The sequence below is a fragment of the Hemicordylus capensis genome, chromosome 3 (genome assembly GCF_027244095.1).
Source record: "Hemicordylus capensis ecotype Gifberg chromosome 3, rHemCap1.1.pri, whole genome shotgun sequence".
NCBI classification, from domain to species: Eukaryota; Metazoa; Chordata; class Lepidosauria; order Squamata; family Cordylidae; genus Hemicordylus; species Hemicordylus capensis.
The window spans coordinates 38,246,517-38,273,949 of NC_069659.1; the positions used below are offsets into that span (position 1 = coordinate 38,246,517).

At 44.9% G+C, this 27,433-nt stretch overlaps 1 protein-coding gene across 4 annotated transcripts in view; it reads right to left on the reverse strand.

Moving 5' to 3' along the window:
- Positions 1-27,433, reverse strand: part of LNX2 (ligand of numb-protein X 2) — a 123,910-nt gene that overhangs the window by 19,944 nt on the left and 76,533 nt on the right. For all 4 annotated transcript variants that reach the window (XM_053307859.1, XM_053307856.1, XM_053307857.1 and 1 more), the window contains exons 2-5: positions 14,755-15,256; positions 10,570-10,814; positions 7,274-7,473; positions 1,282-1,650 (exon numbers count right to left, since the gene is read on the reverse strand). In XM_053307859.1, the coding sequence (XP_053163834.1) occupies positions 1,282-1,650; positions 7,274-7,473; positions 10,570-10,814; positions 14,755-15,149 (1,209 nt within the window). In that variant the 5' untranslated portion in view covers positions 15,150-15,256. The remainder of the gene's footprint in view (positions 1-1,281; positions 1,651-7,273; positions 7,474-10,569; positions 10,815-14,754; positions 15,257-27,433) is intronic.

Genomic DNA, 27,433 nt, shown 5'->3' on the forward strand with positions numbered 1-27,433 from the left:
TTCCAGCTTTAAAGGTCCATGGGGCAGGGGTTGGGGTGGGGATAAACCAAGAAGATGCCTCATAGCAAATCATGCCATTAGTCCATTTGAATGTCCTAACATTTGAACGCCTGTAAACAGTACAGGTGTGTGGGCAAAAACGTGCCTTCATCACACGCAGAAACAAAAGCCATTCCTGCCTTCGTCAGGGGAGTGACGAGAAGGAAACCACTCACAAGGTATTGCATTAATATGGGCAACAGCCTTCGCTGCACAAATAAGACTCTGTGGCTTGTTAACTAGCTGGTTCAGCTCTCCAAGGATCTGCCCAATTAGTCAGACATGGCATTCCTCTGCTTATCCTCTCTCTGGTAATGTCTCTCTTAATTGAAATTCACAGCATTAACGTCCTGGATATCTAGTCAACCACTGGGACTGCATTCACACAACAGGGCAGTTCACATTTATTTATCAATCATATTTCTATACTGCCTGACATGTGCATCCCTAGGTGGCATACACAAGTTAAAATAAAACAAATATTAAACCAGGCTAAAATGATTCAAACAGATAGGATATAAAAGCAATTAAAATTAATTAAAAGCCCAAGAAAACAGGTGAGTCTTAAGGGGCTTTTTAAAAACAGCCAGGGATGGAAAAACTCTGGTTTTAACAGGGAGTGCATTCCAGAGCCCTGGGGCAGCCACAGAGAAGGCCCGGTCCCGAGTAGCCACCAAACGAGCCAGTGGTAGCCATAATCGGACCTCCCCAGATGATCAAAACAGGTAACAGGGTTCACAACAATGGAGGTGCTCTCTTAAATATACATGATCAACATGAGGGTGGGAGAGGCCTCCTACCCTAATTTGGGAGCTGTTTGCCAATTGTGTGTTAATTAAGCACAAGGTCAGTGAATGGGAGCTACCCCAGCTGGGTAGAACAAGCATGCCCTACTCAGATTCCGTCCCCAGCTTCAGATGGGGCAGGAGGAAAAACTGTCCTACCCAGCTGGGGCTTAACTCAAGATCAAGCTCCTAGCACCGACCTTGTTTCACACTCACACACAGTGCATGCAGCTTCCAAATAGGGTAGGATGCTTTTCCTATCCTTGTCTTGACCATGTGAGCTGCCCTACAACCATCAAGGGTTCCCAAACATGTGGCTGCAAATGTAGTTGGACTACAAATCCCATCATCCCCAGTCTTCAGCCATTGTGGTTGGGGATGATGGGAGTTGTAGCCCAACAAGAACTGGGGACCCAGGTTTGACAAGCCCTGCATTACATGATTCAATGTCATTTACCTGGATAATCTGGGCAGCCAATTCAGGTGTGCCATGCTTCAGGTCATGACCATTGATCGCCAACACCTTGTCATTGCTACAGAGTCGGCCATCCTGAGCAGCCAAGCCCCCTTCCAGTAGGTCAAGTATAAAAACCCCTGGCTCATCCGTCCTGCGCACTAGCTTGATGCCAAGCTGTTCATTGGTGTCTCGCTTGTGCAGGGTCACGTGGAAACTATCCTCTCGCTGGGGAGGGCTATCGCTGTGATTGTGAGTCCGGCTTCCAAATCGTCTCTCTCGGAGGACAGTGAGGTGTAGTACTGTGCAAGGCTGGGAAAGGATGGCCCTGGCATGGTTGTGGGACACGTTGCTGATATCAAAGTTATTGACCTGAAAGGAAAGAAATTGAAAGGTTTTCACACAGTTCTGCAACAGGGCTGAATTGCAACCGTTCTTAAAATTATTTGCAAAGTTTCTGGCATCCAAAACAGGCCTCTCCTATTTGGCAAAGTTTTTAGGCACTTCTTGTGAAAATATTCACATATTGGTTTTAAACTGCCAACACGTTCTCAATTGCCCTCATTTGCCAAATGTATCACTTTAAAGAAGGGGTTTGGCCTTGTGTGCTGATTAAAAAAATAATAATAATTAGCAGTCATGGAAAGCAGGTGCAATTTGTATTGGGACTGCAATGGCCTGTAAAGAGTTAAATCCCCTCCCTCATGCTATAGTGTGGATCTGGCAGGAGCAGGGGAAATCACACACCTGCAAGGAATCAATGACTGCTACTCAGACTAATGAAGTGTTTGTGCAAGCGTCTTGTGCTAGCTAGTAGCTCTAAGTCTTATACTGCTGGTCACCATATCTCAAAAAGGGTATTACAGAATTGGAAAAGGCACAGAAGAAAGCAGCCAAAATAGTAAGGAAGGCGCTCCAACCCCCTGATGAGATATGGTCACAATATTTGGGGCTTTTTACTTTAGAAAAGCGGCAGCTAAGGGGAGACATCTATCTATCTATCTATCTACACTCTCCTAAATGTACCCATTGCTAATCCCATGCATGGCAGCATTCGCAACAGTTTGCAATCAAGCTGCTGATTAGCAACAGGGATGGCAGTGGGGAGAGATGCGGCAGCCTGGAGAACGGACGGCCACGGGGGGAGGCGGAGAGAAGCAGTGGCCCAGTGAGCCACCGACTACCGGGGTGGGGGGGCAGAGAGAAGCAGCGGCCTGGTGAACCGCCGGCTACCAGTGAGGGGCGGAGCGAAGCTGTGGCCCAACAAACTGCCAGCCACCAGAGGGGGAGAAGTGGGGGGGGGGAGAGAGAGAGAGAAGCGGCAGCCCAGTGAGTCGCTGGCCACTGGAAAAGCGGGGGGGGGGGGGGAAGAGAGAAACAAAGGCCCAGCAAACTGCTGGCCAGCCATGGGGGATACATGGGGTGGTGGTGGAGAGAAGTGGCTGCTGCTTCGCACTCCCCCCCACAGCCGCCGGGGGAGGGAAAGCACGAAAAGAAGACCAAGAGCGGGGGCGAGGGAGAGAAACAGGATGCTGGACTAGATAGGCCTTAAGCCTGATCTAGCAAGGCTCTTCTTATGTTCTGAAGCCTGGAGCTTGCCTTTCGGAGTTGCACATCTCCTGTTTTGCTGGGAACTGTTACGCAAAGGTATAATCTTCCTGAACTAGCTAATGCAACATTGTTTGTTGTGCAAGTGCTTCATTCGTCTGAATGACAGCCACAGTGTTTAAAATTGTGTCTGGCCCTTAGTTGCTAACAGAGACAGCTATATATTAATTATAAGTCCATTTACTGATGTCTAATGGCATCAGCATGTCATAGACAAATAGTTTTGTCTACAATCCAATCATAAAGGGAAAATAAGCAAGTGTTGTGGGGGGAGTATTGTAATGTTTGGTCTGAGTCAGGGATGTGTGTAAAGTTTATTTTTCAGTTGTTTTTCACTTTAGCTGTTACTTTGGCTTGTATAAGTGTACTTATATTTCCGCTGCCACCAATTATACGATGGAGCCTCTGTAACTCTGTTGGTTTCTTTACCCTGATAACATGGCTTTGCAGATGTGAGGAGGGTTTGTTACAGAAATCACTCAGTCAGATGTACTTTAAAGCAAAACAAGAAGAATATTTATTTAAAGGTGTTTTCTGAGGTTTGTTTGTTTCCCTACTGATTAGTAGGGATGAAATCTTGCTTGGTTACAAAGTTGATGACTTGAACTTTCTCACAGCACTTAGTTACTTTAAAGGTGAAGTGTGCTGCCGAGTTGATTTCAACTCCTGGTGACCACAGAGCCCTGTGGTTGTCTTTGGTATAATACCAGGGGTGTAGCAAGGTTGGAGTGGGCCCAGAGACAAGATTTTAAAGTGGGCCCCTCGCTGATACACACACACAAACACACTTCACAATATATAGTGCACTCACACTCACATCCCCATCACGAATATGGTGAATATCTAGTTCACATTGAATCTGGTTTTTTTATTCTCTGCAGGGGCGGAGCCACCATTGGGCCAATGGGTTCAAAGAACCCGGGCCGCTGACCAATCAGGGGCCGCGAGAGCAGCCCTGACATGCCCCCCGCGTCTGACGTCAGACGCAGGGAGGCTAGTTTAGCTCCCGAGCGGGGGCCGCACAGCCCCTTCGGGAGCAAAACAAAGGCTGGTGCTGCCTTCGCAATGCAGCCCAGGAGCGGCTCTTCCCTGCAGGGAAGAGCAGCTCCTGGGGTGTGCTGTGAAAGCAGCGCCAGCCTTCATTTAACTGCCTAAGGGGCCATGCAGCCCCTGCGGCAGTTAAAGAGCAACTGAGAGTCTCTCTCGGCCGAACGGAGCCTCCAGGCGCCGTTCGGCCAGACCACGCCCCTGCATCTGACATCAGATGCGGGGGCGTGGCCCCAGCGTCTGATGTCAGGGGCGGGGGCGGGGTCAGTGGGGCCACGCTGCGGCGGCTGCACACAGGCCGCCAGCGGTCCCGCTACGCCACTGACTCTCTGCTACTACCGATCTCAAAGAGACTCAACATAGTTCATAGGGGGTGCAACACAGGCGGGTGGGGAGTCATGGGATGTGCCTCTGGGGGGCCCCTTGAGGCAGTGGGGCCCCAAGACTACTGTCTCCCCTTGCCTAATGGTAGTTACGCCCCTGTATAATACAGGAGGGCTTTGCCATTGCCTCCTCAATATAAGGCTTTTCACCTTTGAACCCTTCCCCAAACTTTACGTCACAACCCACTCTTTATTACAGACTGTCCTAATAGCCCAGTCCTTTATTTTTATAGTAGTCTACCCAGAAAACCACATGGCTCTGTGGTCGCCAGGAGTCGACACTGACTCGAAGGTTCAACCTGACCCCTTGCATCTCAGAGCAACTCCTCTTTGAGACTGTTCCTACCCAGACCCAAATCTTCACTCTCACTCAACTGCACTTCTAACTTCTGTCACTCTCTAACTGCCTCTCATGATTGACAGCCCCAAAGAGTTCTAAGCCAATTTGCATAAAAGTGGTCCAGCACCATTTCTTCACAAGAATAGCTCCTGGTGCTGAACAGGTTCAAAAGGGGGGGGGGGACACAACATAGGAAGCTGCTTTATACCGACTCTCTGGCTGGGTATTGTATACACTGGCTGGCATTGGTCTCCAAAGTTTCAGGCAGGAGTCTTTCCCTGCCCTACCTTCTGATGCCAGAGAGTGAACCTTCTGCATGCAAGCATGCAGATGCTCTTCCACTAAAGCCTCGTCCCCTCAGGGAAACATCTTACAGCAGATAATGCTCACATGTAGTCACCCATCCAAGTGCAAACCAAGGTGAGCCCTTCTTAGCAAAGGGGACAATTCATGCTCACTACCACAAGACCAGCTCTCCTCCCCACAAACCTAAGCATATTTGTGACATCCTTTCTATCCTACCATGTTCCACCTGAAAATCAAACCTGGAGTTTATTCTGTACAGCCTGAGTTTTTACAGACTTAAAAAGTCCAGACATGGAATGCCTAGAACCATGCACAAGCCCCATCATACAAGGCTATTTTGTATTGCCTTGCAGTCTGCATGTCCAATGGCAGTGCGTGCTAAGCTCTCGCTTGTGCCGAAAACACTAACAGTCACTAACAGAAATACAGCCAGATCCAATATCTGCTGTTTAAACTTGCAGCAGGCTGCTTCAAGTGCTTCAGTATTCCAAAGGCATGTTGATAAAACCTTGTGTCACAATTTCTCTCTCCGAGCTGCTTCTTGACAATGAACACAGACAGTTATTTGTGTCTGTGGAGAAGAGACTGCTACACCAAGGATTCTGCTATTTGGAAAAACAAGGAGGCCAACATCCATCTCAGAGTTCTTTTTATTTCACTTACCCAGCTTGCATATCAATGCTCTAAATCAGCTAGGGACAGCCCAACTCTACTAACTGTTTTGCATGCTCATGCATGTGTGAATAATTCTAAGGGTGTATGCAATTCAAGTGGTGCAGCCCAGTATGCTTTTGCAACAAGGAGAGATGTCTTTGTGCACCTCTCAAATGGTACATGGAAGTGGGTGCTCCAGAGAGGTGTGTTCCAGTGTCCTCTGCAACACTGGAAGGGATCATCTTGGGGTACAGCTCTCAGAATGCAAGTTGCTTCCTTCACATCCCAAAAGCTGTGGCTACCCCAACCCCTACTTATTTTATTTATTTATTGTTAAATTTATATACCGCCTTTTATTAAGACAATCCCAAGACGGTTTTCAAAAAAAATTAAACACAAGACTATAAAAACGACACAATTAAAATATTAAGCTAAAATATAAAACAAATCTGACTAAAAAGATTTAAAATACAAGCATAAAAACTGTACAAAATACAAAGCAGCAGCAGTAGACACAATCATATAAAAGCCTGGGTAAAAAAACCAAGATTTAACACACTTAGATGAAAATACTCTGACAATATGCTCTGGCAGCTTCTGACGGAGGCAAACCAGGTTCTCCCTATCAGGCAATGAAGCTGCCTTTTTCTGAGTCAGAACATTGGTCTGTCTAGCCCATTGCAGTCTACTCTGACCAGCAGCATCTCTCCAAGGCCTCACAGGGGCCTTTCCTAGTCCTTCTAACCAAGGTGCACCTCTCCCAAGTGGAAATGGAACCCCAGTCCTTGAAGAGCCCATGCTTTTGTTTTTTGTTTTGTTTTTGGGGCACAATGCCCTAAATGAAGGGAATGTTATCTATTTTAACATTTGTCAGCCACCTTGAGTAAATGTGTTTTAAAAGTGGGGAATAAAAATCACAATGTATTTTAAGAATACCCAGACCGGAGCAAGGGGTTGGACTAGAAAACCTCAAAAGGTCCCTTTCAATTGTAATATTCTATTATCCCCTACTACATATACACCTAACAGTCTCTCATACACACACCCTGGAACTCCCAGTTCTTATTTGTAAGGACTTGAAATCTTGCCTCAAGCAGAAAGTTAAAAAAATTTCAAACCCTGGTTTCAGCTTATTTCCCCCAAGGGATTGTTGAGAAGATAAATGAGGCAAGAAATGTGAATCAGCCTGTATCCTGCAGTGGAAGCAGGAGGAGCAGGGAGGAAATGCTATAGAGATGATCAATAGTAATCCACACTGCTGCACTAGGAAATTTATGTTAACATCTTATCCAAAAATGACCTCTCCGGGCATTGGAGAATGTCCATTAAACCACAGCCAACAGAGCCAAAAAGGAAGAAGGGGCATTCAGCCCGACTTCTCCATTTGAAAAGATGAAGCAGAACAGAAATAGTTATAGCATGCAAACTCCCAAGAGCCACGTAAATCACTAGTATCAATACTGAAATAGCAACTCCTACTTTGTCTGAATTATAATGTTTTTCGACTTGAAATTGCCATGCTAACATTCACCCAGAACAGAGAATTCCAATCGGCTGCCAGGAATGGATGGCTCCCCCCTGCCTGCCCGTCGCTTGATATAGCTCTGCACAATCCGGACACAAGCAAGCCGAGAAGAATATATAATTAGATACCTACTTGCAGTATTTGATCTCCAGCAAGAAGTCTTCCGTCTCTGGCAATAATCCCATCTCGATAAACCTCTTGAATAACAATGTTGATCAAAGGTGTTTCATTGCCACCCACTATGCTAATTCCCAGCTCAATATAAGGATTGGACCGATGGATTTCAATGGTGGTGATCTCGCCTTCCGGCAAACTTGGGACCTGATGGGTTGCTGTCCAATTTGAAAAGAAAACAGAAGATGTAAACCTAAATACATTTTCAAAAGAGCAAATCCCAGAACACACACAAGGATGCCTGACATGTAATGGAAACAAGTTATAGCAACGTATGACTGCTGAACCAAAACACTGCTCACCCGCCATGAATTGTGGCCTGCCTCGTGTTTGACAACTCCCCTGTGTTTACAATCCCAGTAAGGAAAAACAAACACAAAACCCAAGGTTTACTCCGTTCCTGGTAGGCTACCATACATGGCTGATTCGCTGCATCCATCTTGGTGGGCTCTCAGATTGTTCAGGCCTGTACTGTACCACATCACCAGTGTTCCCTGTAACAAAGGTTCCCAGATGCTGTTGACTACAACTTCTATAATCCCCAGACAAGAGCACTGCAGCTATTGATGATGGGAGTTGTAGTCAACAACATCTCGGAATCCTTGTTACAGGGAACATGGCACTATTATCAGAAATGCCTTTTGTTACAAAGCAGTTAGGCTAATTAGTGTGTGCCATTCAAGTATACATAAAAACATACCCCAAAAAAGGATATTTGTTAGCCGAGCGCATAGTGACCTAGGAATATAGGAATCTGCCTTATAACTGAGTCAGATATCATTGGCCTATCTAGCTCAGTGTTGTCTACACAGACTGGCAGCAGCTTCTCCAAGGTTACAGGCAGAAGTCTCTCTTGAATACATGTCATTTTCAAATTCGTTATCCATTTTGTCTATCGTACTTTACGCTTTTTTTGTTTTTGCTTGATTTTGGGCAAAACAGAGAGAGAGAGAGAGAGAGAGAGATCAACCCTAATAATGTTTACTTGGGAGGCACACCCCACCATGTTCAATAGGTAGCATTCAATGGGTAGCATCCACAGTTGTCTTTAGTCTGGAACAGGAGTCCATACACTGGAGCAAACACTCCCATCACAAATTGAGATCATCTGGAGAGATTCGTCTGCAGTTGCCACCAGCCCGTCTGGTGGCTACTCGGGGACGGGCCTTCTCCATTGCTGCCCTGAGGCTTTGGAACACACTTCCTGCTGAAATAAGAGCCTCTCCATCTCTTACAACTTTTAAAAAGGCTGTCAAGACACATTTGTTCACTCAGGCTTTTAATTAGATATTGTTTTAATTGTGTTTCAATAGTTTTAACATTTTAAATTTTAATTGTTGAAATTTGTTAATCTTTTTATTGGTTGTTTTTATTGTTTTGTTGTAAACCGCCCAGAGAACTTGCGTTTTGGGCGGTATTAAAATGTGTTTATGTTTTATTATGAAGTTTGTTTTGACAGGATGGTTGTTACAGGGAGGGGTCAGTTGCCCTCTTTTCTCCACTTGTGGGCTTCCCTGATTGGCTGCTGCCTGGAGCAGGATGCTGGAGTAAAATGGGGCTTTGGCTTGATCCAGCAGAGCTTTTCTTAAGTTCTTATAACAATCTGAAAGAATGTTTAAGCTGCTTTTTACTGTGGTATGGAACCTCTGGAAGTTTTACTATGGTATGCAACCTCTGGAAGTTGCCTTGTGAGACCGTTACACCTAAGGAGTAGCATAAAGATTATTAAATGTTTGTTAAATTGCTTTGGAAGCTGGCTATACAACCATATTAACAACAGCCCTCATCAGTTTAGAAGGGTTAATTCAGGATGCTTTTTAAAGAGCAGACTAAGCTCTGAAAAGCAGGCACAAACAAAGACAAATGAAACTGAAGCGGGGTGCTGATGAGTGGCGAGACACAGACCACACTAGGAAATGGAAGTGGAAAGCCTCCCTTCCTGTCTGATAAGGCTTCTCTTCCTCTCTAAAATCCCAGTTGTTGGGAGATGTTGCTGTTAGGTCACTGCCGATGGATGCTGCAAACTACAGGCACAAGGCAATATCTCGTAGATGGGAGTTCTGTTGATTATAAAGTGGAATGTGGGTGAGGAATTTAATCTCCCCAAAATTCTTGGCTTTGTTCCTGACTTTTAGCTTGTTGCTCAGTCTCTGTCTTCTAACTCATCTGCATGGTTTGACCTTTAGCTCTGTTCTGGACTTCTAGCTTACTCCTTGATCTCTGGCTTTTCCTTGATCCCTGGACTTCTAGCTCCTTGATCCCTGGCTATTGGCTTGCTGATTCTCCCAGACACAGCTGCAAAGCCTGTGACTCCTACAATAGTTGCCCATGGCTCAACTTGACACCTGTGAGATAAATAGCGTGATGGAATAGGGGAAGCGTTTGATCTGGAAAACAAATGCAAAATACAACCAGCAGTATCCTTGGACTATGTAAGCAAACCTAAGCATAATTAGGTGGTCATGGTCCAGTGAGTGGACAAAATGGGCATCTCTCTCACTAGCCTCTATGGTAATCTTAGTGGATGAAGGACCAATAATGTGTATTCAATAGAAAGATGACATGAAGGCTGAAATGTGAATGGAAACCCACGTTATTGTATGAGTCTCGATTTAAAAACTGGATTCCTACACATCCAAGCCATATCAATCATTCACATCCGTGCACATACCAGGATAAGATATATTTTTTAATGTCACTGTTTAAATGCTATAATCTTGGGAGGCGCGGGTTCAAATCCCAGCATAGCCCACTGGATGACCATGGGCAACTTCTATCTCTCTTATATCTTGGTAGGTGTAGACATGTTGCGGCATCTAAATATCCTTTCCAAGGCCTTCATTGCGACCCTATCAAGTGCTAGTCTGCAGTGTATTTCTTGACTGCTGGATCCTTTACTGTTGATGGTTGATCCTAGAAGGCAGAAGCTACCCACCACTTCAGTATCTTCATTATCAGTTCTGAGGCTGGTTGCTGTACCCATTGTCATTAGTTTAATTACTAAATTAATAAATTAATTACTCAATTTAAACTCATATGCCTAAGATTTCTTTACCAGTAGCTCTTACTATTTCAGAAGATTGTGGAAAGCTAATGAGATCAGGGTTAAAGAAAGGGGTGGGGGTGAGGGAATAAGCCATGGTTGCCTGCATGACAAAGGGAAAAAAGTGGGGAAGCTATTCTGAGACTTCCTGAAGTGTTAAGGTTTAATACAAGCAGATCAAACAGAATGTCAAAAGAGAAACACAACATACTGTCAGCGCCTGTGTTCTCAAAGGCAGGGTTGTCAAGGCCTGACTCATCTGTCCACACAGGAACAGTTGCTGATGTAGAGTTCTGCTCCACTGGTACTGTCCCCGTCCCAGCATGCTCTGCATCGGGAGATTGACAGCTTGGGTTATCCATCATATTGCTCTCGTTCTCGCTCTCCATGTCAGCCTGCAATTTGCTGTTTTTCCTTCTCTCCAAGGCAGCTCTTCTATGAGAAGCCCCAGGACACCTAGGAAGGAAATGCTAAAATGTCTTCACAAAAGTAAGGACTATCACAAAATGCATGAATTAAATTAAACGTCCTCCAACAACACTGTCTGGCAGTCTCTGGGCATAAGTTATTTTCCTTCGAACCAGCTGATGGCACATGCACCCTCCAAACAGATGTCTTGGCCAATATCTACACAGTGTTACTTTAGGGATGAATGGGCCAGTTCTAAATAGTTTCTGCTGTAGTTGTCCACCTACTTCATTTCTTCAGTTATGTTTTGTCCAGGCTTTGGAACTGCCTAGCTAAAAACAAGTGCTAAGGCAGACCAAAAACTCTGATTTTTTCAAAGGAGGAGCAGCATTTAAAGAACGTAACTTGTTCAGCCTCAGTTTCGCAAACCCTGCTTGCCTCTAGCTCTATTCAATTGTTATATTCAACACTCATACAATTATTAATCAATCAATCATCATATTTATTTGTTAGCCGCCACGTAACAAATTGTTCTCTGGGTGGCTCACAACACAACAAGATTTAAAAACATGCAGACAAGCACATAACACACAAATTACAACACAAAAATTTTAAAAAATACAAAATAAAACTTTTTTAAAAAAATCAATTTTAAAAAGCCTGAGTGAACAGAAAAATCTTCACCTGGCATCTAAAAGAACAGAGTGACAATGCCAGGCAAGCCTCACTGGGGAAGCTATTCGATAGACTGGGCACCACCACTGAAAAAGTCATCTCCCTAATAATTAGTATCTAGCATGTCCCAGGTTTGGTTCTTGGCATCTCTTACTCGGGTGGAAAAGGTTCCTGCCTGAAACCTTGGAGAGCCACTGACTGTCAGTGTAGACAATACTGAGCTAGATGGACCAATGGTCCTGCTCAGTATAAAGCTGCTTCCTATAGTATATGTGATAGTATATGTGAAATATGTATAGTATATAGCATAGTATATATATGTATAGTAAAGCCTGGAGATAGTATATGTGAAATTTTGCAAATGGGGCTGCCCATTTGAATCCCAGTAATCTGTCAACTAAGAAGATGGGCAAGAGACCAGTACAGTCCTAGTTTACGATATATGTTGTTTAAGGAAATTGGACTTGCTCCAACAGTGAGTTATACTGTGAAACGGGATCCTTTGGAAGAAATGTTTCATTCCCCATTGCATTTGGTTAAGACTTAATGATAATCAAATAAAAGGTAGCAAGGTTCAGTAGAATAATCTTGGACCTTTGCTTGACCAAATGACATTTGGTCAAGAACATCCCAGAAATGATTAAACATTAATCGTTTCTCTAAGTACCACATGTGAAGGAATTAAAGTCCACCCCAGGGTTGGTGGCAGTTTATTGCAGATGAGCTGAAAGCGGATCTGTGGCTCCCAAGGGAATCTGCTGAACCTGAAAATCTGATAAATCAAGGGGATGCTAATGAGGCACTAGGGTAATATTGGGGGTGGGGTTAGTGACCAGGAAATAATTACATTTGTGCTTCATTCTTCTAATCTCCTTGTTCACTGGCTTGCAGATTGGCCCCACACTCCCAAGCTGCCTGAGGGTTACACTGACATTTCATTCAGCTTTTATGCTTAAATGAAGCCGATTATTTTGTCAATGGAAATTACCACGTCCGAGTCAGAATGTCTGCAATCCCAAGGCTGAGTGAGCTTGATCAACTTGCATGTATTCCAGAATAACAGAGCCTTGGCCTTGGACCTGAGAGGTGAATTTCAACCCCAAACCCAAGACACTGGGATGAACTTGGAAATGAAGCCGCATTTCCTAGTATCAGTTCCCCTTGTATAAAATAGGAAGAACAATGACATACATCACTAGGTGTAGCGAGAATGAATAGGATAAGTACTCCAAAGCAGTTTGCACACTGAAAATGTTGCAGTAATTACGACAAGGGTATTGTGGGCCTCATTTCCTGACATTTGCTTTCTCCCAGGGAAGACACCTGAGCAGACTGCACAGACCTTAGGTGGGATGGGAGCAGAGCATCTGCCTTTGCATGCAGAAAGGTCCCAGATTCAACCCCAGCATCTCCAGGCAAGTCTGGGAAATATCTTTCTGAAACCCTGAAGGCTGCTGCCAGTCAGTGCAGATAATACTGGGGACCAAGGTTGACTCAGTCTAAGGCAGTTTCCTATGTCACTGTGAATTTGCCCAGTGGATGCCCTTGACATCCCACTGTTGGGTTTGCCTGGGTACCAACTCTGAAGACACTCTGAAGAGAGTCCACATCTGTCCTTGTGATCACTAATCACAAGGACCGCCCCCCCAAGATCCTTTGGGGCCATTCTTCCAGTGGGGCTCCTGTCCTTTCCTCAGAATCCCCTCCATCAGCCCCAAATCCCCAGGAACGGTGGTGCTGATGTATCAGGGTGGAGCTCCAGCTCCAAAAGTGGAGTGCTCACCTGGCTGCTCAGGGCTGCCCTCCCAGAAGGCCGACTGAGGAGGAGGGGCTCTGGTATCTCCTCCAGAGTACATGGGAGTAATTGTAAATCCTCAGTTAATGCCAGCCTTCTGCTGGTTCAACAGGACCACCTGAGAACTCATGCTTCCAACTTCCTCCTGACTCAGGTTAAGACACCAACCAGTCATTCTACTGAATGCAGTTGCTGGAAAATAGTCATCCTTGTTAGGACAAAAACCAGGCCAATGGTCCATCTAGTCCAGCATCCTGCTTTCCACAATGCCAGCCTCTGGAAAGCCCACCACTGCTGTCCTTCAGCAACTGGTACTCAGTGGCATCCCGCCCATAAGATGCTGTACACTGCATAATGCCTCACTGCTATGCACCCACTGACTTGCAGGTGCACTAGAAATCTCCTGCCTTGGAGATGCCTGGGAGGAAACTTGGAACCTTCTGCATGCTTGCATGCAGAAGGTTCCAAGTTCCCTCCCTGGCATATCCAAGAGAGGGCTGAGAGAAACTCCTGACTGTAGTCTTGGAGAAGCTGCTGCCAGTCTGTGAGACAATACTGAGCTAGATGGATCAATGGTCTGACTTGGTATAAGGCAACTTCCTATGTTCCTAGAGGCACGATGCATCCATCTACCCACCCACCTGGTGAATACATTTCTAGAAACTCTGGGGAGGGAGCGGAATCCTGAAGGACAATGCTGTTTTGGGGATGGGGCTGTAGTTCAGTGGAAGAGCATCTGCTTTGTATGCAGAAGGTCCCAAGTTCATCAGTGTCATCTCTGGGCAGGACTGGGAAAGACACTTGTCTAAAACCAGTGTAGACAGTACTGAGCTAGATGGACCAATCATCAGACGGACTATAAGGCAGCTTCCTATGTTCCTATGAAATACAAACATTCCAAGTAGCTGTCCTATGGATAACCATTAACAGGGGCATAGCAAAGTTGATGTGGGCCCTGAGACAAGTAGTAACGATGGGCCCTTCTCCCCCTCTGCCATGTTTTTGCTGCAGATGGACATGCAGAGGTGCACCTAGGTAATTTCGGAGCCTCTACCTAAAGGCCTTTGGATACCGCCCGCCCCCCCCCGCAAGTTAAGCATAATTTTTTAACACGTAGGTTCTTGAAGGCACAAACCACATCACCCAGGACAGACTAAAGAAGATTTGGAGGCCCCCAAGGGATATGGAGGTCCTGGACCTTGGCCCCAAAGTCCAGGGGTAAGAGCGCCTCTGTGGACATGGCGAAGGCGGGGGAAAACATTCTCAGCATGCGCTCTCTCTCGCTCCTATGCAAATACTATCCCATGCTTCCCACACATTAGAGTCAGCAGTTTGCCAATGAGTTGGGGAGGCAGGAAGGAAGAGCAAAGAGGGGGCTGTTTTGAAGCCAGTGGGGCCCCCTTGCTCATGGGTCCAGGGACATTTTTCTCCCATTCAGTTATAGCAACGCCCCTGGTCATCAATGAGCTTAACAGCCACTGAAAGGCCCAAGGACCATTGATGTAGGCCTCTCCTCACCTGTTTTTGAGGTGCGCCTCCAGATCACATCTCTGCATTACTTCATCACATACTAAAGAGAAGGGACACAAGACCAAGAGCTTGTCGAGCAGTTTATGAACAAGGATACTGGATTTTTTGCACAGCTTAAAATGGAGCCTTTTGCGATCCAAAGGGCAGAAATCCTTCTCCTGCAGAAAGTTCCGTAGGCACTTATAGCAGAATGTGTGACCACAGGGCGTGTCTAATGGCTGTAGCAAGGGCTGAAGGCAAATATGGCAAACCAAGTCATCATCAACATCATTTTGGTAATTGTACAAATGGTTCTCCCGCGTCCAATGTTGTTGGCCACACTCAAAGCACAGAGGGTTCAAGTTCTGCTCCATCGAAACAGTCTCTTCATTTGTGGTGCCCATAATAAAGCAATGCCGTGTGGGATCCACTCCCTCATCAATGGAGAACTTGCTTATAGAGGTTTTGTTTGTTCTTTATGATTTGTTTTGTTCAGCAAGGAATCATTTTTCTGAAAAAGAAAAAAGAAAAATCCATTATTGAGATTCACCGCTAAAAACACAAGGCAAAGAATAACTGAAAATGCATCCCAATCCAATATAGAGAAAAATATCATTATTTCCTCCGGAAATGGCCATGCTCAGGATTAAGTGTACCATATACTATCATACTTTGGACACTTTATGCAAAGACCCAGCTCCCTTGCAAAGTCCATAATGTTGGGGAAAGTTGAAGGAAAGAGAAGAAGAGGATGACCAGCAGCAAGGTGGATGGACTCAATTACGACAGCAGTGAATGCACAATGAGAGACCTTCAAGGCCAAGCTGAAGACAGATAATCCTGGAGAGAATTTATCTATGTGGTCACTAAGGGTCGACACTGAATTGATGGCACTTAATCAATCAATCAATACTAAAAGAACCAAAAAAAAGGTTCTATGTACACACAATCCATATTGTTTGCCAAGAGAAGCCGGATTCTGCAATGCATTTATGCAAATCAAGCAAATTTGCATAAATCCACTTAATTTGCATAACACATCTATTAACATTTTGTGTAATTCAGTCTGGTTCTGTTAGTCACAGGGAGAGGCAGTTGATCCAAGCTACATGTTGCATCCACAGTGCATGTAACTGATAGCCATTTTTAAAAAAATAAAAAGGAAAATCAGATTCGGGAGGGACAAGAGAGAAGTGGTGGGGGACAAGAGAGAAGTGGTGGGGGTATGTACATGCTTAACTCAGGGATTGAGGCCATTGTGGCTGCAGATGATAGGAGCTGTAGATAGCATCTGGGGACCAAGTTGGAGAGTCCTAATTTCACCTTCCCTCCTCCCTGCTGCCCACCCCCCCCCCCCCCGCAGCTTGCTGAAACTGTTGGTTGCCCACATTTGGTTGCATCCATTTGGTACATAACACATCACTTGGCCCACAGATAGGCAGAGCTTTGGAGCCCCCTCCCTTCTCCTATGCCTGGAAATCATATTCAGTCATTTCTCTGGCTCCTGATATCAACAGGCATAGCCCACAACATAAATTCACAGCTACCAAGAACTAGAAACTTGCTTTTTAAAAAAAAAAGAAGGAAAGAGGAAAAAGCAGCTTGGATTCTCAAGAAGCCAGATTCTGCCACCAACACCACATATTGTGCTTTTTCTGAACCCCAACAGCATCCCAACACACTCTATCCTCACCAAAACCTTAATGCAGAAATAAATGCATAGCACTGTTTTTCTCTTCCCCGACCCTCCAAACAAATACTTTGCAATGCTACATAAAAGCTATTATGTCCTTTTTGGCTACAAGAGAGAATACGTGGTAATCACAGCAGGGGCACTTGGGCTCAAAACAATACCATTCATTTCATCAACCAGCACAAAATAAACGCTTCCATTGTGCAGTCAAGGTCCGGAGACCCCATTAATCAAACCTGTTTGGCTGTATTCCTCTCATCCTCATTCATGCTTGTTACACAGTCACCAGTCTGTATATGGAAAGCCAAAACATATGTAAAAGTTGCTTGCCTGCTAAACAATTAACAGAAACTGTGTAGTGTCTGGAATGTATATAGTTTTCATGATGATTCCTAGCCAGCCTCAAAAATGTGTTCTCTTTTTCTGTAGATTTTCCACTGTCTGGAACAAATCCCACCCTTACCCCCTTAACTGTGGCTAAGTAATCCATTGTTTATCTGTTTGTTAGAATTATATATAACCGTTCTCCCAAAAGTTGGAACTCAAGGCAGCACGACTGTCACTGACATAAATGTTGTTGAAGGTTATCAGGGTTTTTCTTAATATGTCATCTCAAAGTTAGTACAAATTGTAGTTTTGGATCCTGGCTGAAGGAAAAACCCAGTTATCTTTAACTGTTGGTACTGTTTCCAGGATTTGTTTCCAGGATTTGACAAAACCCAGGTGCCAAGGAGACATGAAACGTAGAAATTTAATCGTGGCACCTAGACTAGGATATTTGGAGTCAGAGTTATTCAATAAAATCATTTTTTTCCCTTTTACTTGTAAGGGGAATAAAGATAAGCCCATTTACCACCCCTCCCCACAATGTCCATCACTAAGTCTGTAGTTTTTGTCAAGCATCCGTTGCCTGGAGCCTAAATCCAAAGAAAATTTGTCAACTTAATGAATACGAATATGACAAATATTATATTTAAGAAGAGAGTTTGCTCGTGGGAGGGAGGGTCTGCAACAAGTTGGCCCCAGGTTTGCAGGAGGCTCTTGACTTCTGTCCTGACAACAGGCACAGACAAAAAATAAAATCTGCTGTGCTTGGTCACAGTAGCTCTTGGCGGTTCTTGCTGTTGACCAATGGTGGTGTGATTATGACAGCAGCAGTGGCAATGCGGATGGCGCAAGAGCTGCTTGTAACCACCATAGCCAGGGCATAGTAGCACTTTTGCTTGTCTCTCCAGGGTCTAGGGGAGGAGGACCAGCTGCCCACTGGCTCATGGCACACTCTGCTCCTCACCTTGTCTCCTCTTCCTTTCCCTTCTTTTGAAAAGGAGGGAAAGAAGAAAGGACGGGCCTTCTCCATTGCAGCCCCAAGGCTTTGGGATTGCTCCCTGCTGTAATAAGAGCCTCCACATCTCTTACAGCTTTGAAAAAGGCAGCCAAGGCACATTTGTTCACCCAGGCTTTTAATTAGATACTGTTTAAATATCAGTATCACCCCTGCTAACTGGGCAAAGAGGCAGCTTTTAAATTGGGTGATTCTCTTTTTTGAGCAGGGGGAGAGTAACTGGCCCTCTCCACCCCCAGCACAGTACCACCAGTGACTGTTGCTGGTGTCTATCTTACATTTCTTTCTAGCTTGTGAGCCCTTTGGGGACAGGGAGCCATCTTATTACTTACTTACTTACTTAATTATCTCTGTAAAACCACTTTGGAAACTTTTGTTGAAAAGCGGTATATAAATATTTTGTTGTTGTTGTTAATAGTTTGATGGTTTTTAATAGTTTTAACGTTGCTTTAAGCTTTAATTAATTCATTTTATTTTAATGTAAACCACCCTGAGCCACTTTTGGAAGGGCGGTATAGAAATCAAATCAAATCAATAAAAAAAATTGTTGCAACGTTTTAACCTTTTTACTTCTTGTTTTTATTGTTTTGTTGTAAACCGTCCAGAGACTTGCGTTTTGGGCAGTATACAAATATGTTAAAATAAATAAATAAACCAATGAATAAAAATTGAGCGGACAATGAGGATGAAATGCAGTTGCTTGTCCTCTCAGTTCACAAAAGGAGAAAGAGGAAGAGGGGATGCAGGGAGAGAACCACAACATGCAACTCCACCTGCTGGCTGGGTACTGGAGCAGGGCAAGTATAAGCATTGGGCCTCCTAGATGCTGGGCCCTTAGCAGCTGCCTGAAGATGCCTCCCTGTGATGCCAGCCCTAGTCTGGGCCAATTCAAGCGATACAGCCCGGTAGCCGAGAGCATGACTGTTCATTCGAATGGCCTCTAAACACACGCTCCAAAAGCTCATTTAAGCCAGTGTTTAGAGGCCATTCAGATGAACAGACCCCAAATGCAATTAAGGGATGTGCCAGGGGGATGTCAGTATATCCATTCACTTGTGCTGCTGGGATGTATCACTTGAACCGGCCCTTTGTGGAGAAGGAACGTGTACTTCCAAGGCTGGCTCCAGGTTTTCTAATGCTGGGGGGGCTAGTGTTAACGTCTGCTGCAGACAGAAAGTACTGACATTTGACTTGCAGAATGAAGAGCAAGTCATAAAGACAGGCTATTATTATAAATAGGGTTCATAATTACTAGCTGACAACCAAGACCCCGGCTCTTCTTTCTGATGAAGTCAAAACATGAAAAACAATGAGATGGAGAGAAAGTTATACCAGTTTGAGAGGAGGAAGGTGTCAGTCCCAGTTGGTGGTTAGCATTTCCATGGTAATACGGTTGCCTGTCCCTGAACTGTAAACCAGGGTAATTATTAACAAAGCAAATATATTGCAGCTGGGGGAGGGAGTTGTAGTCCAGTAACAACTGGAGTGCCTCAGGTGAGCCATTGCTGCCTTATGTCCATCTTTATTACAGAGTTCCCAAGTCCTTTCCTAAAACAAGTAATCCTGCAACGAATGACAGTCAAGTCTTCATTGCTGTCACTCCAATTCTCACTCTATTTGCAAAATAAAGATCATTCACTTTTGTATCTTTGGCACTTATGATTTTATTTGGTGAAACCTTTCCAAATGCATTTAGCCTCCATCAGCCAGATTATCTTTGCTAGTCTATTGTACGCACAGTAATAATGTAACGTCTTGTTGCAGAAAATTAGGCCGCCTCATTATTTTTCAATAGAGCAAATGAGATAATTCTCTTCATTTGCTCTATTTAATAATGCTGGATGTGAGCTTTTGAGTTGTAATGAACTTTTCATTTTATTTTTTGAAAGTAGCTTACATCAACACTAGATGTCGGGGGGTGGCGGAGAAACAGAACGAAACAAATACTTAGCACTTTGAACTGTTTAAAATGCTTCACAGATATTCTTTTTGGTAATCCTTACAATTCCTCTATCCACTCGGTGGGTCAGAAGTCCTATACACACGTTTTCAACACTTGTATCATCTGTGTACAGTCTACACAAGTACAGATCTGTATGCAGATACAGTTAGTCACATGTTATGTTGAATACAGGTACAGCAGTACACTTCCTATCTGTATCTTGTATTTGCAGGGTTCCGTTTTAAAATAAACACAGGTACAACCGTTCACCCAAATACATGGAGATATGTTCAGACATCTGAATGCAGGAACAACACAGGACACAACAACTTTTCTTTGGCTCTCGGAGCCAGCCCCATATTTAGGAATCAGATTGCTCTCTGCTCCAGGGGACGAGGGTGGGGAGGATTCACCGCTTGCCCCCTGAAATTCCCCCTGCTCCAAAGGGGGCAGGAGGTGGACTGCTCACCTGGCTTTCTGGCTCCTTCTCCTTGTTGCATTCATCTGGCCCAAGCAGATGATGGATCAATGCAACCAGGAGGAGGAAGAGAGCACGGGCACAACCTTCAAATGTTCTGCTTGCTTTCTCCTTGTCCCGTTAGTCCATCCTTTGGCTTAGGTGTCATACTTAAATTTCCAGGCGCTATAGTAACCTGGGAACTGCCAAGCCCTGGTACAACATAATGTCTAAATAGGGTAAAGATAAAGTGTGCTGTCGAGTCGTTGTCAACGCCTGGCGACCACAGAGCCCTGTGGTTGTCTTTGGTAGAATACAGGAGGGGTTTACCATTGCCATCTCCTGTGCAGTATGAAAGGATGCCTTTCAGCATCTTCCTATATCGCTTCTGCCCAATATAAGTGTTTCCCATAGTCTGGGAAACATACCAGTGGGGATTCAAACTGACAACCTCTGGCTTGCTAGTCATATCATTTCCCCGCTGCGCCATTAGGCTACTCTAGATAGAGACTGATTGAACTAATGTTGAGTGTAAGATGTGAACAGGGCTGGAATCAGGACTTGAATTGGCACACACAAATCTACAGAAGCATAATGTGCACAAGCAGTTCACGGCATGCCTCTCTTCCTCCCCGCTCCACCCAAAGTTAACATGGCTATGAGAAACTTCTCCTTGTGAGTTCAGCAGTGCAGGTTTCTGAGAGAGAGAGAGAGAGAGAGAGAGAGAGAGAGAGAGAGAGAGAGAGAGAGAAGACCTGGCCATGAAATTCAGTGTATTGCACGGTATTTGTTATTCCGCTTAATACCATCAGAGCCTTGAAATGCCATTTCCTTTTCTCCTGCCAGCTGGTTAAGGCAGGAAATGATATAAATATTAGATCTTTTTAAAGAATTTGGAGGAAACCGAGGCAACGTGCTTCGTCAACTGGATGTTTCCACAATTGAGGATATCTGCAAAACACCTGAACAATTGGTGGAAAATACAGGGGTGAGGGAGGGTCTAACCATGTTTTTTCCAGTTACGTTTTAATCTTCTGAAGAGTTGTTTATTTTCCTCTCTGCACTGGCTGCTTCAATTTAAGGTTTATTCATTGTCCTTTAGGAGCAAAATATGCAGAAGATTTCCTCTGACTAAGCCCTTTGCGGGGGAAGTGGCTATAGTGTATCACGTAACTATAATATACTAGTTTTACAAATTTATTATAGCTGTATTTTTAGAAGCTATACCCCCAAAGAAACTAACTAGCTTACATGCAAAGTGGGGGAGAGTAGTGGTTATCTATTCTTCTATGAGTAGTACACGTGTACACACATACACACACACACCAGGAGGGTGGAGAGGAGAAAAGAACCAAGACAAACTGAGCACTCCCCCACAAAAAAATGCATGTAATTCTATTTTATAAATTACTTCCTCCCATCCAGTGCCAGCTTGCTGCCTGAAGAGGAATACCAGATGGCTCCATCTCTATTTCCCCCTTTTTCTTATTAAATCACATCCCCAGTTCCTTCCTTATCTCAAGTCTTACCCTCTTCCTAATCAAAAAGGCAATAAAGGGGGGAAAAGAGGGAAAGGAGAATGGTGCCAGTTTGCCCCCCTTCCTTGGCCAGAGAGAGAGAGAGCGAGCGAGAGAGAGAGCGAGCGAGCAAGAGAGAACACACATAAGGAAAGTCCTTCTGGAGGAGGTCAAAAGCCCATCTAATCAAGCATCCAGCTTCACACAGTGGCCAGCCAGGTACATCAGGGAAGCCTGCAAGCAGGGAAAGGGGGCAACCTCCCGCTCCCTAGCACTTGGTGTTCAGGGGCATGTCCCTCCTATGTAGCTATCCAGGCTAGGAGCTACTGATAGTCCAATCCTCCATGAAATAGAGAAATATGGAAGGGATTAGACAAAGATTGTCTACTCCCTCTATTTAGGGCTACCTTTGAGGACGATCGGAAAGCTACAACAGGTCCAGAATGCAGCAGCTCGTTTACTTATGGGTGCCAGAAAATATGACAGGGTAACACCTCCCCTGCAGTCATTGCACTGGTTGCCTATTTGTTACCGAGTTCAACTTAAAGTCCTGGTTTTGACCTTCAAAGGGGTTTGGCACCTGTTTACCTACAGACCCACCTCTCCCATCCAGTTACATCCCGTCTGGTCAGATCTGCTCAGATGGCCCTTTTGTCGGTCCTCGATTTCTGAGAGGTTCGGGGCACTAGGTCCCGTGAAAGGGCCTTCTTGGTTGTCGCCCCACTTCTCTGGAATTCCCTTCCTCTGCAGATTCATTTAGCTCCTTCTTTGTCGATTTTTAAGTCTCTATTGAAGACTTCTCTTTCGTCAGGCTTTTACCTTGTAGTTTACCTAATTCCCACCCCCCTTCTGTTAGTTACTTTAGTTTTATTTAGAATGTAATTGTAATGCTGTTTTGTTTTGCATATTTTTGTACACCGCCCAGAGTCTTCGGAGTGGGCGGTGTTTCTAATAAATAAATAATAAATAAATAAATCCTCTGACGGGCAGTGGTTTTGGACAGGAGCCTTTCTCGGTTCTACCAGGAGATGCCAGGGATCGAACCTGGGGCCTTCTGCATGGTGCTCTACCACGGCTCCATTTCCTTGTTACTGCCTGCTTGAGAGAACCAGGCCTTCATGATCACAACAGACTTCCTTTTCCTAACATCTGACAGCCATCCTGACTATACACAGTGGCTAAAACAGCCAAAAACTTTACAATGGTATTGACAGTTAAAGAACTGCAAGCCGACAAAAACAGGTGTCAGGAGAAACAGGAAAAGTGCTACATGTCTGGTTTTCAAAACATATAATTCACTTGGAAATAAACCCTCTGGAATTTCAGGGCGAAAACCAAATAGCGTAGGTGATGCCCTTGTCTCTACTTAAAAATTACAGTTCTTTGAACAGCAACCCACAATTCGATAGCCGACTGCGCAATATATATTTTGCAGGTTATTTTTCATCTAAAACTTGTTTTCCCATTCTTCATGACGTGCTCATGATCTTGATTTTGCTTAGAACAATTCCTCTTCAGCGAATAGGTGCATCATTGCACAGCCTTGGGTGTGACTTCTACCAATTCAAAACTTGCATTTTCTTCTTTTAAATAAGCAGAGTATGGCAAGTGACGTATTGCCCTTGTGCACAATTAGTTAAGTGGTTTCTGCCATATAAGCTTCACTAGAAAAAGGAGATGGTATAGAGATCTGGTACTATATTGGGCAGCAGCGATATAGGAAGATGCTGAAAGACATCATCTCATACTGCACGGGAGATGGCAATGGCAAACCCCTCCTGTATTCTAACAAAGACAACCACAGGGCTCTGTGGGCACCAGGAATCTAAATTGACTTGACGGCACACTTTACTTTTATAGAGATCATGCTCCAATAGCTTCTACAGAAAATGCACTGAAAGCTTCCACACATCAAATGCCACCACAAGACTGGTTTGCATAAGCATTTATTAAATTTCATTTCAATGCACTTCATAGCCCATTAGAACATAAGAACAGCCCTGCTGGATCAGGCACAAAGCCCATCTAGTACAGCATCCTGTTTCACACAGTGGCCCACCAGATGCCTCTGGGAAACCCACAGGAAAGAGGTATGTGCATGCCCTCTCTCCTGTTGTTGCTCCCCTGCAACTGGTAGAGAGGCATCATGCCTCTGAGGCTGGAGATGGCCCACAGCCATCAGACTAGAAGCCATTGATAGCACTGTCCTCCATGAATCTGTCTAAGCCCCTTGTAAAGCCATCCAAGGTCACCACCACATCCAATGGCAAAGACCACCACCACATCCAATGGCAAAGAATTCCATAGATTAATTATGCGCTGTGTGAAAAAGTACTTCTGCTTGTCGGTCCTAAATTTCCCAAAACCTTCAGTTTCATGGGGTGACCCCTGGTTCTAGTGTTGTTAGAGAGGGAGAAAATTTTCTCTCTGTCCACCCTCTCTACTCCATGCATAATTATATATACTTTGATCATAGATATAAGTTTATTCGGTCATTGACCAGCAAATATACTTTGATCATGTCTCCCCTTAGTCGCCTCTTTTCCAAGGTAAAGAGCCCCAGATGTTGTAGCCTAGCCTCATAAAGAAGGTGCTCCAGGCCCGTGGAGCACCTCATATCCCCTCATATTGCCTCAGTGCAGCAGCCGAATGTGTGAACTTACTCAACTGAAAAGCACGACATTTGAGGCAAAACAAAGCAACATGAACGTTCTATCTGTGTGTTTTATTTGTTGTTTCTCCTACTGACCCCTACAAGTCATCACTTGATACTGCTGTTACCAAGTGATGGACATACATGTGTGAACTAGCCCTTAGCCTCACTGACATCATATAAAGTTTATTTACAGGTGATGGGAAATGCCTCTGATAGAGACTCTGAAGAACTCTGAAGAGCAGGGGTGGGGGATCAGGGATCGGGGTAGAGCATCTGCTTTGCATGAAGAGGGTCCTGGATTCCATCCCTGGCATCTTCAAGGAGGACTGGGAAAACTCCTGCCTGAAACCCTGGAGAATACTTCAAAGCAAGAAGTGTGTGTGGGGGTGGGGTGGGGTTGCTCACCTCTAACCTTTGATCTTTTGGTGATCTGGTATCATTCACAACGTGGGCTTTGCACCTGTGCAATAGTCCCTGTGGAAGGATTTCAAGATCTTCATAGCTCTCTAAAGCTCTGCCCTTCATGCATGGAGCGTGTGCGGTATCTTCAGCGCCAGAGCACTATCCAGCTCTATACAGAGCACTATACAGGCGCTGTATAGAAAGAACTTCACGAAACAAGACAGGTAAACGTAGCAGGTACATCCGAAAAATGGGGAGGCTGGGTGGGTGTTGTGAATGAGACCGGATCAACAAAAGATCAAAAGTTACAGGTGAGCAACCTGTTTATCTTAATGGTGATGCAGTATCCTTCACAATGTGTGAAGCTCTCCCTAAAAAGGAGGTGGGTCTGAGGATGAGGAGTTACTGAACTTTAGTACAGCCAACCTAAAATCCGCCTCAGTTGCAGAGCGGATAACTAAGGTGTAGTGTTTTTCAAAGGGCATGTTGGAAGACCAGGTAGCGGCTTTACTTATTTCAGAAAAGTCAGTGCCCAACAAATGAGCAGCGGTGGTGGCCAGAGTCCTAGCAGATTGGGCTTTGACAGTGCGAGGAGGCTTAAAGCCTTGCTTGTCATAAGAGGTGGTGATGAGGTGGACCAGCCATTCAGGAAACCTTTGTTGAGATACTGGTTGGCCCTTGCAGTTACCTTAAAAACGCAATGAAGAGTCCACTCGACTTTTTGAAGTCCTTCATCCTGTTCAGATAGAAGAGGAGTACTCCCCGCACATTGAGGAAATGCAAAGAGAATTCCAAGGGGGAAACAGGGTTCATGAAAAAAGTTGGAAGGACAATGCCCTGGTTAATGTGAAACTCTGAAATGTGAAACTACCTTTTGGTAGTAAGGCAGGCTCAGTACACATAACTTTACTGGGGGGAAACACAGTAAATGGAATGCCAACTCTAAGAGTGGCAAGTTCGCTAACCCTCCTGGTAGTAGTTACTGCAATCAGGAAAACTGTTCTTGAAGATGAGGTTGAGGGCAACCTCAATAGGGGCAGAGGATAACTGTTCAAAATGTGCCTCTGTAAGGTGGAGAGTACAGTATCAAGAACAGATTCCAGGGCTCAACCTTAACTGGTTTCTTAATTGGGGGCAAAAAGATTTTTGAGCCCTTTTTGAAATATTTTGCAGTCAGGGTGGGGTGTTAGACTCCCATCCTTTATGCATCACAGAGAGGGTTAACTTAGGGACTTTGATAGATGAGTTGAAAAGGCACTGGCCTTTTCAACTCATCTATCAAAGTCCCTCATATTTTTGAAAGGTCAAATACAGGAGGACTTGATGTACTGATGCAGAAGTTGGTTCGAAGCCTTTAGTTTTAGCATTGTTCGCAAATCTTCTCCATTTACATGGGTAAGTGTGCCTGGTAGAGGCTTTCCATTCATGGAGCAAGATCCAAGAAGTTCAGCCTCCAGACTGTCATGTTCAATGTTCAGAGGCTGTGATGGAGAACCTGGCCCCCATTCTGTGAGAGTAGGTTGGGGTGCTGGTGGAAGCAGTGCTGGAAGCCTTGAGACAGTCATAAGAGGAGGGGAAACCAAGGCTGTCTCAGCCACCACAGCATGAGTACTATGCGTTTGGTTTTGTGTTCTGAATTCGATAAGATTTTGTTTCCTCAGTTGGAGAGTTGAATGGGTTATTAGGGATGTTGTCAACCGGAGAGGTGTCGGATGGGGTTTCAGTATGCATGGAATCATCATCAGATCTCTATAAAGAGGTGTACTTAGCAAGAGAAGCTTGTCTGTCTGGCAAAGGAGTTGTCTCCAGGGGGGTCATTGGGGAAGTGGGTAGTTTATTAGGAGAAACCGGGTGAGCCAATTCAATGGGTCTTGGCACAGGAGACTGTGGCATAGGTTGCTGTGGGATAGATGGTTGAGGTGCAGGAGGAGGACCAGTGGGCATCTGAAAGATGGATCTGCACCTGCAGGAGATGGCTAACCTTGAGAAGCAGTTCTCAGTTTTTTTCCCATTTCCAAAGCCTGAATTCTTTGTAGTCATAAGGAAAGGATGGGGAAGGTACATGAAGAGGATCTTTAAATCTCCCCATCCATCTGATGAACCCTGGGTCCAGGGCTCCAGTAGTCTCTCTTTCTCCAGTATGGAGAATAGGTAGGAAGTGAAAAGTGGAGTCTCTTTCCATGATGGATTTGGCAGGTAAGTTGGGGAGCAATGCAGAGTTGTTTGAGCCAGGGAAGCACAAGTGGTTTGAGGAATCTGCAAAGCCCATGAGCTAGAGTCTTCATCAGCATCGAGGCCATGTAGGGAAACGTCCCTAAACATTGATCCAGATGGTGTCATTACTGGGGGTCCCAACATAGATTCGGTGTCCTGAAGGAGAGAAAACTCCTTCGACACCGACTGTGTTGAGGGGAAATGAGATCCCAACATGGGCGACAAAGGAACCAAGGGCTGAGCGGGTGGGTAGGTTCCTCTGCAACATGCAGTGGAGAGTAATGGAGGCGTCAACATCAGTGATGTTGGGGACCCAATAGAGATGGATGGTATCAGAAGTAGGGCTGATGATGTTGAGTTTGGAACTGGTATCAATGTAGAGGCCTGAGAAGTCAAGGCTGGAAGAGTAGAAGCATGCTCAATGATCTCTGGAGAAGATGACAACGAATGGAAGTGGACGACCTG